This window comes from Danio aesculapii, chromosome 20 (assembly GCF_903798145.1).
Source record: "Danio aesculapii chromosome 20, fDanAes4.1, whole genome shotgun sequence".
Lineage (NCBI taxonomy): Eukaryota > Metazoa > Chordata > Actinopteri > Cypriniformes > Danionidae > Danio > Danio aesculapii.
Window position 1 is genome coordinate 1,571,364 of NC_079454.1, and position 18,856 is coordinate 1,590,219.

General features: G+C 39.2%; 1 protein-coding gene and 1 non-coding gene across 3 annotated transcripts in view; one reads left to right on the forward strand and one right to left on the reverse strand.

Annotated features, from left to right (window-relative positions):
* Positions 1-1,908: 1,908 nt before the first annotated feature.
* trnas-gga (transfer RNA serine (anticodon GGA)) lies at positions 1,909-1,990 on the reverse strand. The gene has a single exon. It is a non-coding gene; the product is annotated as a tRNA-Ser (tRNA).
* A 3,641-nt stretch (positions 1,991-5,631) lies between these two features.
* The window catches only part of map3k5 (mitogen-activated protein kinase kinase kinase 5), an 83,167-nt gene continuing 69,942 nt past the window's right edge, over positions 5,632-18,856 (forward strand). For both annotated transcript variants that reach the window (XM_056480671.1, XM_056480672.1), the window contains exon 1: positions 5,632-6,633. In XM_056480671.1, coding sequence (XP_056336646.1) covers positions 6,225-6,633 — 409 coding nt within the window. In that variant the 5' untranslated portion in view covers positions 5,632-6,224. The remainder of the gene's footprint in view (positions 6,634-18,856) is intronic.

Genomic DNA, 18,856 nt, shown 5'->3' on the forward strand with positions numbered 1-18,856 from the left:
AATCTAACACTGTACACATCATCGCTAACGAAACTCACCTTTACTAAGTTTACACTGAAACTACGGCTCATAACAAAGAGCAGAATTGCGCTGGTGGTCATCATGAGAATCCTGCTCTGTCTGCTCATAAATTGGTGCGGCTGACTCGCCTGCTTTATTCCACCAACACAGAGAAATGAAGATCAGCTCATAACGAGACTGAGCATTTACAATGACCCAAACCAAAACTTTTAAAGAGTGATAGAAGTGAGACTTTCTTTTGTCCGTTCTTCCTTAAGATGTATATTATTTTGCTATTGAAAGTAATACCATGATATTATACCGTCACCGTTCAAAAGATGAAAAACACCGTGATATTAATTTTAGGTCATATCGCCCACCTCTAGTTTGGGAGCACGGAAAGAGAACGCCCTACCTCCTATTGTGCTGAGTTTGCAGCGAGGCTGAAACAGCGCAGGACTTGAGGCAGAGCGTAGACAGCAAGAGGTAGAGGAAATGGATATCAGGTCACAAATGTAACCGGGAGCAGAACCATGAACCGCTTTATATGTTAAAATCAATGTTTTCAAATCAATACGAGACTTGACGGGCAGCCAGTGGTACTTAATTTTTGGGGTCTTATCCTTTTTCTTATTTTGGCTTTGCTCAGCACTGAAGCTGCTTATCTATGTGCTCTTTTTTTTTCTTTTGTGGATTTGTCTTATAATTGAACTTTAGTCTGTTTAACGGCTTATTTATGTATTTTTGTTAATTGTCCAACCCCAGCCCTATACGTTGAGGTGATAACACAACAGAAAAGATAACCAAAAACAATACTATTTATGAAACATGCCACTATATCAGGCTGGCAGCAGAGTAGCACCTATTTTGCAAGTGAAAGAAAAGCACACAACCACATTGTGGAAGCGCAAACCAACATAGTCCGCAGGGTTCAAACCTGTGGCTTCACCAGGCTGCAACTCGTCCGCTCTCTTGGCCGGATGTGGGCAACGCTAGATAAAGCTGAGTTTGGGTGAGAAAGTCAGCCGATGGCCTGAGGTGAGAAAACTCCGTTTACAGGTACGCGCTGCTTTGACCGTGATTCAAACTGGGGTTTCTCTGGCCACAACACAGAGAACTGATCACTGTACGATCACGGCTAACCACTGTCGCTTGCCCACAGCTGCCTGCTCACTAAGGAACAGGGGCTTGTTTGCGAGGTGCAGAGAAGGATGGCATTTCTGTTAGGGAGCAATGAAAAAAAAGGACAAGTCCACATTGCGGAAGTGCCAAGCAACATAGTCGGCAGGGTTCAAACCTGTGCGGGGAGACCCCAATGGATTTCAAGTCCATTGCCTTAGCCCAGGGGTCACCAATCTCGGTCCTGAAGGGCCGGTGTTCCTGCAGGTTTTAGCTCCAACTTGACTCAACACACCTGGCTGGGTGTTTCAAGTGTACCTAGTAAGACCTTGATTAGTTTGTTCAGGTGTGATTGATTAGGGTTGGAGCTAAAATCTGCAGCACACCGGCCCTCCAGGAACAAGTTTGGCGACCCTTGCCTTAACCTCTCGGCCACGACTACACCTGGCTGTGACTCCTCCGCTCTCTTGGCCGAATGTGGGCAACGCTAGATACAGCAGAGGTTGGGGTGAGAAATCCAGCCGATGGCCTGAGGTGATGAAACTCAGCCCAGCATGGCTTTCCGTTAACAGGTACACGATGCTGGAACCGGGACTCAAACTGGGGTTTCTCTGGCCACAACACAGAGTACTGATCACTGTACTCTGACGGCAAACCACTGTCGCTCACCCACAGCTGCCTGCTCACTAAGGGACAGGGGCTTGTTTGCCAGATGCAGAGGAGGATTGCTATTACAGATTGGAGAATTGAAAGAAAAGGGAACAACAACATTGTGGACGTGCAAAATAACGTAGTCTGCAGGATTCGAACCTGCGCTGGGAAACCCCAATGGATTTCCAATCCATCACCTTAACCACTCGGCCAAGACTACAGATGTCCGCTTCCTCTCTCCTGCTGAGGTGGCAACAAAGCACAGGGTCAACAAGGGTAGAGCGAGCCACACTCTCTCTTGCACAACTTTTGCGTACAGCCTCTGGGAACCACAGACAGCACAACTCTCTAATCTAACACACTCAGCTAACTTCATGAGCACTCTTTTCTCACAAGCTGATGATCTGAATTCAGAGCAACGTACTCTCGCAGGCTACACAACAATGGACACACACGGAGAGAAAAAGCAACAACAGCTGGTTGGTCTGTAGTCGGCAGGGTTCAAACCTGCGCAGAGAGACCCCACTGGATTTCAAGTCTATCGCCTTAACCTCTCGGTAACTACATGTGGTGGCAGCCCATCGACTTTCTTGGCTGGATGTGGACAACACTGAACAAAGCAGAGATTGGGGCAGAATCCAGTTGATGACATGTTGTAAAAAGGAGGCCATGCATTACTTGCGGTTAACAGGGACAAGCTGTCATGACCCTGCGGCCACAACTGTACTGTCACTATACGATCACGGCACGGACTAAGCTTTTTGTAATGATGCATAATTTGGATGGTTCTCCTCCTTTTAACAGGGGAAGTACAAAAGCCGACTTCTAAATTCTAGGGATGTGACGCCTAACTATATAACTAAGACCTAAATTAAAAATGTGGTTGAGTGGCTCAGCTATATAATCTGCAGCCACCTCCAAAAGAAGGCCAGTTTGTCTGGTCCGGCTGCCTTTCTGGTGTCCAGCTTTGTCAGGGCTCTATGGACCTCAATAACAGTCACTGAAATAAAAGAGGAAAAACTAGAGCTTTTATTTCTATCTGGCTAGAATCTGGGTAGAATTTCTATCTGGGACGAGGCTGCAACTCGTCCACTCTCTTGGCCGGATGTGGGCAACGCTAGATAAAGCTGAGTTTGGGTGAGAAAGTCAGCCGATGGCCTGAGGTGATGAAACTCAGCCCAGCATGGCTTTCCGTTAACAGGTACGTGCTGCTGTGACCGGGATTCAAACTGGGGTTTCTCTGGCCACAACACAGAGAACTGATCACTGTACGAGAAGCGTTGAAGGAGATCCATTTAAATTGTAGTTAAAATAAAAGAGCAGCAGAAATAGTTTCGTTTAAATGATTTAACATTCAGCTTTGTTAGATTTGTACCATTTTTGACCAAGAAGTTTGCAAGCTTGCTTACAGATTTGACCAAACATAGATTTTACAGATTTCCAAAACTTCTTTAGGTCATTTATAGGGCTGCATGATTAATCGAAAAAAGATCTCGATCTCGATTTGACCCTACACATGATTGAGCTTTTTCTACGATTCAGCCAATTATATCATATATTATATAGGTCAGGAGAGAAGCTTAAAGTCTTCACAGTCACACGAACACCTTCGAATGGCGTTAGAAGTGTCTTATACTGTATTTATAAGGTATAATTCACCCAGAAATGTCATTTCTGTCTTCATGTGATGATGTATTTGCGGCCGCGAAATCACACGTGAGCTGACCGTGAGGTATCGAGAACACGTGCACGTAGCACGCGAATGACGCCTACTTAAGTGAACAGAACCTCCATAGGCTGTGAATAACAAGTAATGAAGTTGTAAATAACCTTCAGTTTGTTGCACAGCGATCGTTTGAGAGCCGCGCTGAAAGAAAGATTCGCATATGTGTGTGTTTTATCACAGTGACAGCAGTCATGAGCCGCACTCGGAAGCGAAAATGAACCTGGCCGCACATCATTTAAATGATCATTTCGCATTTAGGTTATGATTACGACAAGCATTTGATGTTTTTTCTTTCATAGCTAACACATAGTGTTGTGCATGAAAATAAATGTTTAACAGTGTCAGTATAGCTACTCTAGCCTATATATAATGTTGAATATAATGCAAGAGGGAATCTGATAATGACAAATGTCTGATTTAACCAGTGAAAACAAATGGGCTAATAATGCTGTCAATGACAGATGACAAGCACATGTCTGAAACATAATAATTAAATTTTATAATTATGAATAGTTATTTTCTGATGTCATTTTACTGTGAATTAACAAACAGGACATATTGAAAGTCTCTTCAAGTCCACGATAATGACTATACAAAATTTAGCACTTTAAGTAACCGTAGACCTACACATAGGCCTAATATTACTATTATTGTTGTATTACCATATCGTCACTTTAGAATTATAAGGCTCTATCTGACATTTTCGTCAAAATTGTGTTATTGACATATTCTTATTAATTGACAAATTATTATTAAATTGCAATCAAACTATTTTTACAGCACAAAAAGTACAAACAGACACACACACTTTACTTTTTTAAAAACCTCCCTCTGATTAAACATCGATTAAATAATCCACATTGACGAGGGAAAACAGACATTACATGTTTTTTTCAATTGTTTAGCCACAAATTTCAGAACCCTAACACAGACTCTCCAGTGTTCAAAACTCTGCACGCTGCGTTCATTTCCTTAAAGAGATCTAGCATTTGCAGAATCATTGGTTCACATAATCCTTTCATCATACAAATACTACAGCAACACAACTTTAGATCATCAGTACACAAGATGCACGTCATTTCATTAAACAATCTTTAACAGTCATTAAATATTGTTGATTAAAATATATGACACAGGTTTCATTATGGTTTAAGTGTAGAGGGAACAGTACAGACGGTGGATACACTGAGATAGTTTTATTCATTCCATCATAATGTAGGTTTACTGTCATTTTTTTCTCACTGCACATTCCCATATAGAAAGATGATATACAGTACAGTTGCTAGACATAAAGCATGCACCCCCCCCTTCAAAACAATAATATATATATATATATATATATATATATATATATATATATATATATATATATATATATATATAAAACACTATATATATATATTTTTATAAATATTTATTATAAATAAAAAGGTTCTTGTTAATATACAATTATTATTCTAAATAATCTTAAATGTAACTGGAAAACCATGTTTAGACACAACTGGAGTGATGCTAAGATCATTTAAGAAATCATTTGCATGAATATTAATTTCATTTGAATGTAATTCTATAGACAATTCAATAAAATACAAAAAAAAAAGATGTTTTATAGAATTATCTGTTGTCTTGGACTTGATTCATAGCAGAGAATTAGGTTTATTAAGTCTTTACCTCCCTGACTCCTCATCCCTCCTTTTTCAGTCACGGGTAGAAAGTTGCCAGGGATAAAAAATAATGTTGGTAGCCTGTTTGTTTTTGGTATGTCATTCTTTTTTCTACATTACTTTTACCAGGAGTTTGAAATGTGTTGAAATCTGTTTGAAATGTGCTTTATAAATGAAATAGCCTTGCCTTCATTTACACAGAACATGTATAAAATAGTTTACTATCGAGGGTACTAGTCTGATTGGGCTACTAGTGACACTTTTCCTAAATTTGCCCGATTTTGTGATTGACTGTGTTGTACATTAAAAAAACAAATAAAATAAAATAATTAAATAAAAAAAAGTAAGCCGAACTATTACGTGTTTAATATTCATGAGCTTTTCCCAGTATCTGATTGGTCGGCTGGCTTCCTGCAAGTCGCAAGTCAAGCGTGTTGCTCCGCCCCCGAGCGTGAGTTTCGAAGATAATAATAGAAACAGGGCAGGGTCCAAATGAACGCGCTTCAGCCGCGAGCAAGCGAGCGATTTCACAATAAACACGAGTGACATAAACAGGACCGACAAGACCGAAGAAACCCAATGTTAATGTCTGGCGGCGAAACGGCTCGGTGTGATGCGGGCGGCGATCAACAGGAGCGACTGCGTTAACGTACTTAGCAAGCTAACAGTTGCTGGCGCTCCGGGATACGGGTCAAGTTTGTCAAGTTTCGCGAAGGCTTCAGTTTGAGGACATCAGTGTGTTTGCAGTGAGAGATATCAGTCATTTGTGTCGTGACCAGCATGTCCGTCAACAGTCCTTGATCGCTGCTGTTGTTTTGAATTATTACGTTTTTAAATTTATGTTCAGGACTCTATAGGCTGCTAAGCGGATTATTTTGAGTTTCATCTAAAAAAAAAAAAAATATGGATCAATAATGTTTAATTGTTAGGTCTGATGACGTCATGCCATTTATTATTACTATTTTGATGCCAGTGGTGTAGCGGGCACGAGTGCCAGCTATGGAGTGTGGCGGTTAATTAGCGTTAGCAGTGCTGCTGGGTGTCGCTTCACCAACTGATGAACGATGAATTCAGATCTGGAGGCCATTTCTCTGTCTGTGCCCTCTCTCAGCCAGCCCCTGGAGATGATGATGGTGATGATGGGAGGCAGTGATGGAGAATCCAGTGCTGGGACTAATTCTGGTGCTGGGGCTTTCTGGCAGGATCCCTCCAGCTGTAAGAGTGCCTGCCCCGGGCTGATCAGCTCGCCCTCGGACGGGGTCGCCCTGTTGACCCCGGGGAAATGCAAGAGTCGAGCTGTGACGGTGGCTTATGTGAGGAACTCCGAGACCAGCCAGCCTCTCAGCACGGAGAACATGGCACTACAGTGTCTGAAGGATGCCTGCGACATCGTGGGCTGTAAACTAGACGTGGTGCCCTTTGGGAAGCTGGACTTTGGCGAAACATCAGTTCTTGATCACTTTTATAACGCAGGTGAGTCTAATGACAGTGACTGAATGGGGGTCCCACTTTATATTAAGTGCCCTTAACTACTTTGTACTTACAGTACATGCAAACTAATCAATAAATACGATGTGCTCACTGTGTTCAGAGTGTATTGAGAAACATCTCTGGTGCTCTTGAGGTGGGATGCGGGTAGGGTTAGAGACAGGTTTAGTAGGTTTAAGGTGTAAGGGGTGATCAACAGTGTAACTCAGGGGTCATCAAACTTGTTCCTGAAGGGCCGGTGTCCTGCAGATTTTAGCTCCAACCCTAATCAAACACACCTGAACAAGCTAATCAAGGTCTTACTAGGTATACTTAAAAACACTCAGGCAGGTGTGTTGGGGCAAGTTGGAGCTAAACCCTGCAGAGACACCGGCCCTCCAGGACCGAGATTGGTGACCCCTGGTGTAACTAAAGAAATTAACATGTAATTAAATGCAGGTACAAGTACAATGTTTACACATGTATTTACACAATAAGTACATTGTAACAAATGGTTAATTACAGGGTAAGTACATAATCTAGTTAAAGCTACTCGATATAAAGGGGGACCTAAATATTTGACCCTAGACATGCATGTTGTAAAGCTCAATCAGTTTCTTTCTGGACAATATTTGGCCGAGATACACGTATTTAAAAGGGTTTCAAATATGTAAATATTGAGAACATCTCCTTTAAAGCTGTCTGAGAGAAGTGCTTAGCAATGCATGTTTCTAATGAAAAGTTGAGTTTTGGTGTATTTACATTTACATTAATGGAACAGGATCTTTACTTAATATTCTAGTTTATTGTTGCATGAAAGAATCTGCAATAATATGCAACATAATACTGTTTTTGTGGTCCAGGGTCACTTACATTGTGTGAAATATGCTTCTTCCTACATGAAAAAAACACACTATAGTAATCTATAGCAAACACTAGTGTAAGTTGTATTAAATTATATATATTATAGTGCTACTTGCAACTCTTTGTAATAAATGCTACAGCATACTTTAGTACAGTGTTTCCCAACCCTGTTCCTGAAGGCACACCAACAGTTCACATTTTCATCCTCTCCCTAATCAATCACACCTGAATCAACTTATCATAACATCAGAAGAGACTCCCAACACCTGAAATGAGTGGGTCAGATAATGGAGACATCCAAAATATGTACTGTTGGTGTGCCTCCAGGAACAGGGTTGGGAAACACTGCTTTAGTGCACTGATAAACTATAATACATACTTTATTATACTTTAGTTTTTTGCTACACTCTCAGAATAATAGGTACATGGTGAAACAAATAATGTTCTTTAAGGAACGGTTTTGTACCTTTGTAAAAGTTGCACCTTATATCTGACAGAAAAGACCTCTTATGATACTGTTCTGTGCCTTTTATGGTATAATTATGGTATAATTGAAATGAAGGTACACAATTGTGCTCATATAAATGTACATAAGTGTTGGACAGCTCCTTCTTTATTACAATATCTCTGAAAATAAATATGACCGTAAAGGCAAAGTGATTTATGCATAATTTCCATATTAAAACATGAATCTTCATTTAAAAGCAAATGTTTAAAGAAACTCATAGAGATTAATTATTAAATTCTATAATGCAAAACAACTGGTAAAACATAAACTGTAGGTATTGTAAACTAAACATTTAAGGCATTTTTAATAAGCATTTGGTGAACATTTTCTGATAAATACACTTTTATTATTGATATCTGCACCTTTTGCCATTCGCTTTCGACTATACGCACATGAGCTGGCAAAAGTCCTGCATATGCAAAGTGTTCATGCAGACATTTTACTATTGTAAAACTAATCAAACATTGAGCATCTCATTACAATACTTCTGCATAAATCTATTTCTGTTTTAAAATGAAGTAAATTAAATGATCTTTTCAGTGATTATGAAGTGTGAAAATTGGAGAAAAATAATGTTTTATATTGTAGATGGGAGAATGCGTTTCTGGATCATTTTGTGAAAAATGTTGTGAAATGTTTAGCTAAAAATAGCTCTTTTAATTGATGTTAAAGTATTTTTTATTCTTTATTGTGAATGTTAAAGGTGCATTTACACAAAAAGAAACTTATTTAAAAAAAAAAAAACATTGTTTTTATATTGTTTTATATTTACTGAAAATAAATGGACACATTTTGGATACAGCAGAATGCCTTTAAATAGCTCTTGAAGGAACACATTTGACACTGTTAGTAGTACGGACGAAAGTAAAATAAATAAAAAAATCGTGATTTATACAGAAATATTTTTGCTGTACTACAGTGTAGGGGTGGGCGATACGACCTAAAATTAATATGACGGTATTTTTCATCTTTTGAACGGTGACGGTATAATATCATGGTATTACTTTCAATAGCAAAATAATATACATCTCAAGGAAGAACAGACAAAAGAAAGTCTCACTTCTATCACTCTTTAAAGTTTTGGTTTGGGTCATTGTAAATGCTCAGTCTCGTTATGAGCTGATCTTCATTTCTCTGTGTTGGTGGAATAAAGCAGGCGAGTCAGCCGCACCAATTTATGAGCAGACAGAGCAGGATTCTCATGATGACCACCGGCGCAATACCGCTCTTTGTTATGAGCTGTAGTTTCAGTGTAAACTTAGTAAAGGTGAGTTTCTTTGGTGATGATGTGTACAGTGTTATATTTTATATTTAGCGGACATTTGCGCTGAACACGCGGTGAATGCAACGCATCGAGATTCGGGCACCTTCTCTGAAAACACTCGATTGATCTCAGCTGGCGGATTAACATTTACCTCATGTCATGATCGCTGTCATCTGCGCCATTATTATTATTATAACTTTAGGTGAGGTTTGCAAACCTGTGCACTTTTCACTCTTCAGCCGTTTGCATTTCCTGCAGTAACAAAAGCTCCCTGTTATCTGACAGCGGGAAGCGTTGAGTGACTGACAGCTAATATGAACCAATACAGCAGCAGGGTAGAGCGATTCAGCAAGTTTATAGAGAAAATCAAATCAGATTGCACTACAACCATTATATTCAGACACACAAATGCTCCCAAATATATTATGAGGGTGCATAGATTAAATTTCGGGCGCTCATGCGACCAAAATGGTTGCAATTTCGAGCCCTGTAGTATAAGGACAGGTATTCAGACCACAACTGAACGTTTGAAGAAAATTGAATGCCTTAATATTTAGAATTAGCTATTATTGATGTAAATGCAGCCGTTCAAGGAGCATAATTGATTTATTACGGTATTGACGGTATTAGAAAATCCATGTCGTGGCGCAATGTCACACCGGTGATGACTATGACACCGGTGTACTGCCCACCCCTACTATAGTGTCAACATCAGGTGGTATTTTGGCTTCCTCTTGTTTATATTAAAGCTACCTGACTATGACGTCAATTTGTTGAATGCAAACATACTGTGTCCTTTATCTGTGCAAAAAATATTAAATAGCAGTTTAATTTAAGATTTCATTTCACACTATAATATTTACTATAATGACTGTAGTATTTTATTTTTTCATGTGGCTTTTACTGTTTATTGGGAGTGTTTGGGAGGTTTCTTTCTTTTGTTCTTCTTTGGATTCTGACTTATTCCAGCTCTAACTTTTTCCAGGAAAGTTCACAGAATGAAGTGGTGTGTGATGGTATCACTCACCCACATACACACAGTCCAGGGTGGAGTGCAGTTCCTGTAACCTCTTTTCCATGAGGAATGACTGGCATTTAAAGGCATTTAAACTAGGGCCCTGCGATATTTAAGACAACTGCCCACACTGAACCTGTTCACGCAGAAGTGCTTACTTTAGCTCTTCATTGAGCCTGTTTATTTACTTCTGTGTGTCAATGTTTTTATATTCATTTCAGATTCATGCTAAGTCAGATTCATGCTAATAAGCTAGTTTTGTCTGCCCATCTCAAATTAAACAAACTACTTTACAACAGACTTTCTCAAGCTACAATAAAGTGTGTCTTTAAACTGTAATGTCTAGTTTCAGTAATATTATTGACTAATATGCAAATGTTTGCATGATATTTATTTAGATATATTGTATGTGAGACTTGCTTGGTTTACCAAACAAGTGGATCTAATTGGATTTGCATTGAAAACTTTAAATAAAAGTTAAAAAGTTGTTTTTTTTTTATTTTATTTAATGGTTTAATGTTGTAGTTACAATGCTCCCATTATCATTCCGCTTAAATCTGCATATTGTTTTACAAAATTATACACACAAAAAAATATAAAGAATTCGCAGATTCTGTCGAGCTCTGATAGCATTCTAAATAATCCAATATGCAATACAATATTTAACAATTTATTATAATATTTCATCATATTATTTAATGGAAAAGAAAGCATCACTTCAACTTCTGAAAGCGAACAGGCAGCTTTATTATAAAACAAACCATTTCTAACAATGTAAACAAACTAAATAAATAAATAAAATAAGAATCACAAACAGTTCTTGAAATAAGTCCACTTTGCTTTGAGAGATGTGTGTGTTTACATGCATCTGCATTACCTGATGTTTCAGAGAGTGTGCTAATGTTTGCTCATTTTTGCTAATGTGCTATAAAACACTGAAAGCACTATTTTTTTTTTTTGCAAATGGACCTGTTTGATTGTATACATGGCAAAACTGTCTTTATCTCTGGTGTCATTGAATGGGGTGACATAAAACTGAATTTAAGGTATTTTCTGGATTAAAAGTTGGAAACATTTTGTCAGAAATAATATTTAAACTGCAGTTAAATCAATAAAAATGTAAGGATATATTTAGGTAAATGAAAACACACTGAGATAAAGTAAGAAGGGTTTTCTCAGCATGTATGGTTTATTAGTTTACTTTTAATAGTAAGATTCGGATCCTCCAGAAAAGCCTTTAGCCTTTAATCTTTGTACTTTGGATCAGTGTCATTTTGTGTGTCCTAGTTTCTTTTAGACACTATTTAGGCCAGTGTTTCCCAGCCCTGTTTCCCGAGGCACATATTTTGGATGTCTCCCTTATCTGACCCATTGATTTCAGATTTTAAAGTCTCTTCTAATGTTCTGGTGAGTTGATTCCGGTGTGTTTGATTAGGAGGAGTTGAAGAAATATGCAGTGCTGGTGAGATTGAGATTGGCCCAAAGCATTGTTCTCCCTCCATTATTTCTGAGTGTATTTTTTGTCTTCTTCTCAAATAATTTAGCTTGTTTCATTATAGATTTGTTCCACTCCTAATTTAACACTCTGACTGCAAGCTTGGTATATAAAACATTTTATATGAAACATCTTAAGTTGTCAGTAGGGATGTCGAGATATCATTAATTCATATCACAATACTATACCAGCAGAAGTATTGTGATAGCAGGTAGTATTGCAGTACTGAAATTCATAACTCAAATCCATGTAATAAAGAAGAATGTTAAAAATACTATATATTATTTATTATAATAAGCCTACTTGGATTGAATTAATAAATCCCTTATTATTAAAAACAGTATTTGCACGTCTCTTCCCCGAAAATGTATTCAGACCAGCAAAAAATACATTCAAATAAAGATACAAACTATACCAAACGAAATTCGTTACGAATTTTTCCAGCAAACTTAGGCTATATGAAGTGGTCAAAAAGGGTTTCAATGTTTTTCATCTGTTGTTTTTTTCCTATTTCTTTTTTTTATCCGGTAAGAATCCAAAGTAATTCAAAATTTCACTTTGTGAGTAAGAGATTGTCACGGTTGTTGTAGCTATTAAATCATATTGACAGAAGCAGAAATGAATGGATTCTGATTCCAACTGAAGCATCAGAAAATATGCAGTAGGCAACCATAAAAGGTGCGACTTCTTCATAGTTTTGCAACCTTAGAAGGCTCCATAGACTATTACAATACAATGGTCTATTGTTGCCGAAACGTGTATTGTTTCCACATGCAACATTATGTACAGACTATGTACAGTTTACAAACTACACTGGCACCACCAGTATTTTGAAGCCATAGTATCACGATATTACCATAGTACCGGTAAACCGTACAACCCTAGTCGTCAGGCTGCTTTTTATTTGATTTCGTTTCATTAGAGCTATGTCATTGATGGTGATATGCACTGTAAAACCCGACAGTCAACTTAATCAAATGAAATGAGTGTAGTTAACTCAAAATTTACTGAAAGTTACTTCTACTCATTTGAGAGGAGTTTTGAACTCAGTGTTGAAGGTAATGAGTTAATTAAATACCTCATTACTTCAACTTGCATGGAGTAAGTTCACAATACTCATATAGATTAGTTTTTTTTTTAACTCAAATGGTTCGTAGCAATCGGTTTCCTCAAACGGTTTAAGTTGCCTTAACTTATTGGGTTTTACAGTACTCAGTTGGTTTGAGATCTCTTCATTTATTGGGTTTTACTGTGCTCAAATTGCTTCATTTACTGAAATGGACTCAGTTCACAGTACTCATCAGGATTAGTTTTTGAACTTGAATGGTTTGTTGCAATCGGTTCCTCAAACGGTTTGAGTTAACTTATTGGGTTTTACAGTGTAGAACTTGAAAATTTACTCAAATTTACTCTTTAAGTCTGCTCATACAGTACGGTACCAAACTTCCTCCGACATGCATGATTATTCTTTTGAAAACAATGGCTCTGCTGTATTAAGATCACCCACTTCGAATGTTATCAGCTGATAGATATGGGCCAGCAGGGGCCTTCTTTAAACAAGCATATTAAGAGTTTTAGTTGCTTTTGAAAATGCAGCATGCAGAAAAAATCTTCTCAGTGGTTGTAAACAGAATTAATGCTTTAAAAGTTGTTTTATTGTAGTTTAATACTAAACTAACATTATTCTCAATAGTAATATTAGTAATGAGCACAATTACGTTTCCCAGCAACTAGCAGGCATGGAAAAACGTTAATTATATTTATCTTGTAATGCTCTTTCATTAGGTTAACAAGTTTGAAGTCCATAGTTTCTTGTGTTGTAGTTTGACATGGCCTAAAGGTGCTGTCTTGCATTGCATGCTAATTGAAAAGTGATCGAAATCAACCTTCAGAACCAATAATCGATCAAATGTTTCCCAGTCAATTTTTTCCAATTACTTTCCCCACTGTTTATAGAGTCACATTAAGGCTAATTTATACTTATTATATTTTTATGATTTATACTTATTATATTATTCTGATATTATGTAAAAAAAAAAGTTACAAAAAAATGTAACGACACGTCACAACGACATGTAACGCAAGCTTTGTGATTGGTCGGTTTGGTAGTGGTGACGAGGATATCCTGTGTGTTTTAATTTCAGTTGTTCATCATTGATGTTCAATAAATAATCATAGATAGTCAATGGTGTGTGTTTATTTCAATTATTTTAAAATCAAGTAATGCATCCTTCATTCAAACATCTCCCACTTGTAATATGTGAGTTTATTTACTGTACAAAACCTGTCAGTGAACTATGAGGACAGGCCAATCGTCCAGCCCTAATGCTAACACACTTAACCTTTTATTACAGTGTAAGGAATGCTGGGCTTCACACAATTTCTTCATGTTGTCCCAACACAAATGTTTTGAGTGTAGGCACCTCCTGGAGAGTTGTGTAGGCACAACCCTGGAGAGTTAGGTGGTTATTAAAGGAGTTTTGACCTTTTTTGGCTTATAAAAAACATTATAATGCAGGGGTCACCAAACTTGTTCCTGGAGGTCCGGTATCCTGCAGATTTTAGCTCCAACCCTAATCAAACACACCTGAACAAGCTAATCAAGGTCTTACTAGGTATACTTGAAACAATCAAGCAGGTGTGTTGAGGCAAGTTGGAGCTAAACCCTGCAGGGACACCGGCCATCCAGGAACAAGTTTGGTGACCCCTGGTGTAATGTATAATGTCAATGAAATTACAAATAAAAATAAATAAATGGCAGCACGGTGGCGCAGTGGGTAGCACAATCTCACAGCAAGAGGGTCTCTGGTTCAAGCCTCAGCTGGGTCAGTTGGCGTTTCTGTGTGGAGTGTTCTTCCTGTGTTGGCGTGGGTTTCCTCCGGGTGCACCGGTTTCTCCAAAAACATGTGGAACTGGTGAATTGGGTAGGCTATATTGTCCGTAGTGTATGTGTGTGAATGGGTGTGTATGGATGTTTCCCTGTGATGGGTTGCAGCTGGAAGGGCATCCGCTGCGTAAAGCATATGCTGGATAAGTTGGAGGTCAATTCCGCTGTGGCGACCTCAGATTAATAAAGGGACTAAGCCGGAAAGGGAATGAATGAATAAAATAAATGTTCCAGAAGGGTTTTGCAGCGATGCCAACCATCTTATTTTTTAGAGACATTTCAGAGAACAGCTTATAAAGGAACATTTTAAAGTATGCAAAGAAGTGAAAGGTTCTCTGTTAATCCCAGTGAATAAGGAATCTTTGAGACTACCGATGTAAAACATTTGGCAATTCTGGGTGTGCCTCACATGGGTGAGTGGGCTTGACAAACCACTCGTGGAAAACACACTCATTCATCTCTGGCATTTTAACCAACACTTGCACCAGTTTTGAACATTTGCACCTGACACTTTCTTACAATCACTCAAGATCACGAAAAACAAAACAGAACAAAAGCATTGTGCATTTATGAAGCAAGTGTCACATCCGTGAGTGAGCTTGACAAACCACCTGTAGGAACTCTCTTCTCTCTCTAACTCTAGCACTTCATTCACTGACAGTTTCTTTGTAAAACCAGCACTTCTTGTGTGCGTTGCCTCTTCTTGAATCGCTGAATGCCTCGTCAGTTGGAAGTCTCTTTGAACAAATGACTAAATGTAAATGTAATCTGGGACTGTCGGAAAAATCCCATAGACTTAACATTGAGCCAAACTTTGTGAGCTCATAACTCTGCATCAGACTGTCACACAGACTTCTAACTGGGCTCATTTAACTCAGACTACCTAACTGCCAATAACTGAGGAGCTTTTAACTTTCTGGCCACGCCCTAGCAACCACTTTTGGGACCCTAGAAACTGTCCCATAGACTTCCACTGCAAAAGACTGTCATTGACTTTACATTGGATCAAACTTTGTGAGCTCATAACTCTGCATCAGTGTCCTACAGGCTAATGGCTGAGCTCATTTAACTCAGTCTAGCCAGCAGCCAATCACTGATAGCCTTTTAACTTTCTAGGCACGCCCTAACAACCAGATACTGCACCCTAGCAACTGTCCCATAGACTGCTATTATAGAGGCCCAGATTGATATCGTCATGCTGCAGTGTTATAGAGACATGGGGGTTGTTTTTAACTGTACATACTGGCAAGAAGCTTTGATACATCATCAGTCTAAGCTTTCAATCAACTCCATAGCAACAAAACAGACTAACCTAGCAACTATATCTCAGCATCAGAACATCGTAGAGAAGCGGGGGTTGGCTTGTTTGACTCATGCTAGCACACCATAAATCCTGTATGGTTCACATGCTAGCAATGACTAGCAACATGCTAATACTGATTAGCATAGGACTTTAACATGCTAGAAATGCTTACTAAACATTAAGGAAAATCTATAGAACACCGTGCTATCTATCTATCTATCTATCTATCTATCTATCTATCTATCTGTCTGTCTGTCTGTCTGTCTGTCTGTCTGTCTGTCTGTCTGTCTATCCATCCGTCTGTCCATCCGTCTGTCCATCCGTCTGTCCATCCGTCTGTCCATCCGTCTGTCCATCCATCCGTCTATCCATCCGTCTATCCATCCGTCTATCCGTCTGTCTGTCTGTCTGTCTGTCTATCTATCCGTCTATCTATCCGTCTGTCCATCCGTCTGTCCATCCGTCTGTCCATCCGTCTGTCCATCCGTCTGTCCATCCGTCTGTCTATCCATCCGTCTATCCATCCGTCTATCCATCCGTCTATCCATCCGTCTGTCCATCCGTCTGTCCATCCGTCTGTCCATCCGTCTGTCCATCCGTCTGTCCATCCGTCTGTCCATCCGTCTATCCATCCGTCTATCCATCCGTCTATCCATCCGTCTATCCATCCGTCTATCCATCCGTCTATCCATCCATCTATCTATCTATCTATCTATCTATCTATCTATCTATCTATCTATCTATCTATCTATCTATCTATCTATCTATCTATCTATCTATCTATCTTTTCATACTGTTAAAAACTGTTTAAACTAAATATTACCAACAGGCTTTCTCAAGCCAGCCTCAAAGTTTTCAATACAGCTGTGCCTGAAGGTTTTATCTATAGGTCAAACATGCCATGTTTTGAATACTTCTTGCATTTTTACAAGGTTTAAACCCGTTTTATCAGTAGGAGAGCTTTTGTACTTCTGGACTCGAGGAGTTTTTGAAGGAGAGTTTGTAGTGGAATGCAGTCTTATCAAAGGGTTGTTTTATATCTGATTACAAGGAAGCATAAAATCCCCTCCTGTATAATGAAGTCTCTTTGTTATTTGTATGTGAAAAGCAGTGCGGTGATTTAGATTTGCGCTGGTTGAGCAGTTTGGCTTGTGGTGTACCATCAACAGGGTTTACAAAGACTGCACACAAACAATACACAGTGGGTAAAAAAGAGTAGAGTCTGTCCATTTATCAGGTGTCTGAAGTGTACATCCTGTGGATGCTTTAATAGACCGTGAGGCAATGACAGCAAAGAGACACAACTGATGCTGATATTTCTGTATCATTACATTAGTGTTGACTCACTTTTAAAGGGATATTTCATCCAAAAATGAACATTTCCTCATTAATTACTGAATTTCTTTCTTCTGTTGAACACAAAGCAAGATATTCTGAAGAAAAAAGCAATTGACGTCCATAGTAGGAACAAGAAATACTATATTATTTCAGTCATCATCTCTGTATCTTTGTTTAACAGATGAAAATAACTCAGATTTTTCAGCAAGTGAATAAATATAACAAGTGGATGAATAATGAAAGAATTTTTGAACATTTTTGGGTAAAAAAAATAACCATGTCCAGTGTTTCCTCTAGGGTTTTTCCGGCTGTGGTGGCAGGCCTTTTACACAGATCTTCCAACTACCTGTGGCATTATCATTCATTCATTTTCTTTTCGGCTTAGTCCCTTTATTAATCAGGGGTCGCCACAGCGTAATGAACCGACAACTTATCCAGCATTTGTTTTATGCAGCGGATGCCCTTCCAGCTTCAACCCATCACTGGGAAACATCCATACACACATACACTACGGACAATTTAGCCTACCCAATTCACCTGTACCTTATGTCTTTGGACTGTGGGGGAAACCGGAGGAAACCCACGCGATTGCAGGGAGAACATGCAAACTCCATACAGAAACGTCAACTGACCCAGCCGAGGCTCGAACCAGCGACCTTCTTGCTGTGAGACGACAACACTACCTACTGCGTCGCCCCTGTGGCGTTACTTCAATGACAAATGTTGTGAGCGCAGTATTACAAGTCGAGATCGCTATCATATAACACGAGCGTGCAAATCTCTTTGCTTGTGCGCCGATTTCCTCTGTTCGTGCACAACACGTCTTGTACACCCTTTAATTTACACTGCTCAAGTGCAGATCTACAACGCTGTTGAAGTGCGACTTTTTAACGAGTGTGTCTCCAACATATATTCGATTTGCTAGTAGGAATATTTCTGAATGTCTCCAATAGACCTACAGAATGGCATCTATGCATCGTGAAGTAAAGTGAAACGGCTATAAACTCCAGCAAGATAAAGTCATTAGCCGCATTTCCACTATCGGGCCAGTGCGAGCCAGGGCTTTAATCGGGCCAGGCCGGGCCAATAGCCCGGGAGGTTGAGAAATGAGGCCGAAATCATGTCGCGTTTCCACTGTCGGGCTAGTTGCTCGCAGCACGTCACGCAAACACCGCCCCCAGAACGTCCCCCGAATCAAACGTCACACAACCCGTCACACAACCCGCCCACTTCAGCGGGAACAAAAAACTCAAATTATAACCACAAACACAACCTGGCGTCACTACGAGAGCTGGAAGATGGAGAACACCGAAGCGATTGCTGTTTTACTGTTTGTGGTCTGTTGGTGTAAGGCCAGACAGCGATCCCTGGATAAGGACATTCGAGTTCGGCGGCATTTACTTTTTTCTTCTTCTTAGTGAGTTGATCAAGCGCGATAGCAAAACAAATGTAAGGGAAGAAAGCATCTTGTCTCCTCTTTACCTGACAGGAAAACTCCGCCTTTGTACGTAACCCCGCCCCGAAGCCCCAGTTGGCCCTCCTTGGCCCAAGGTAT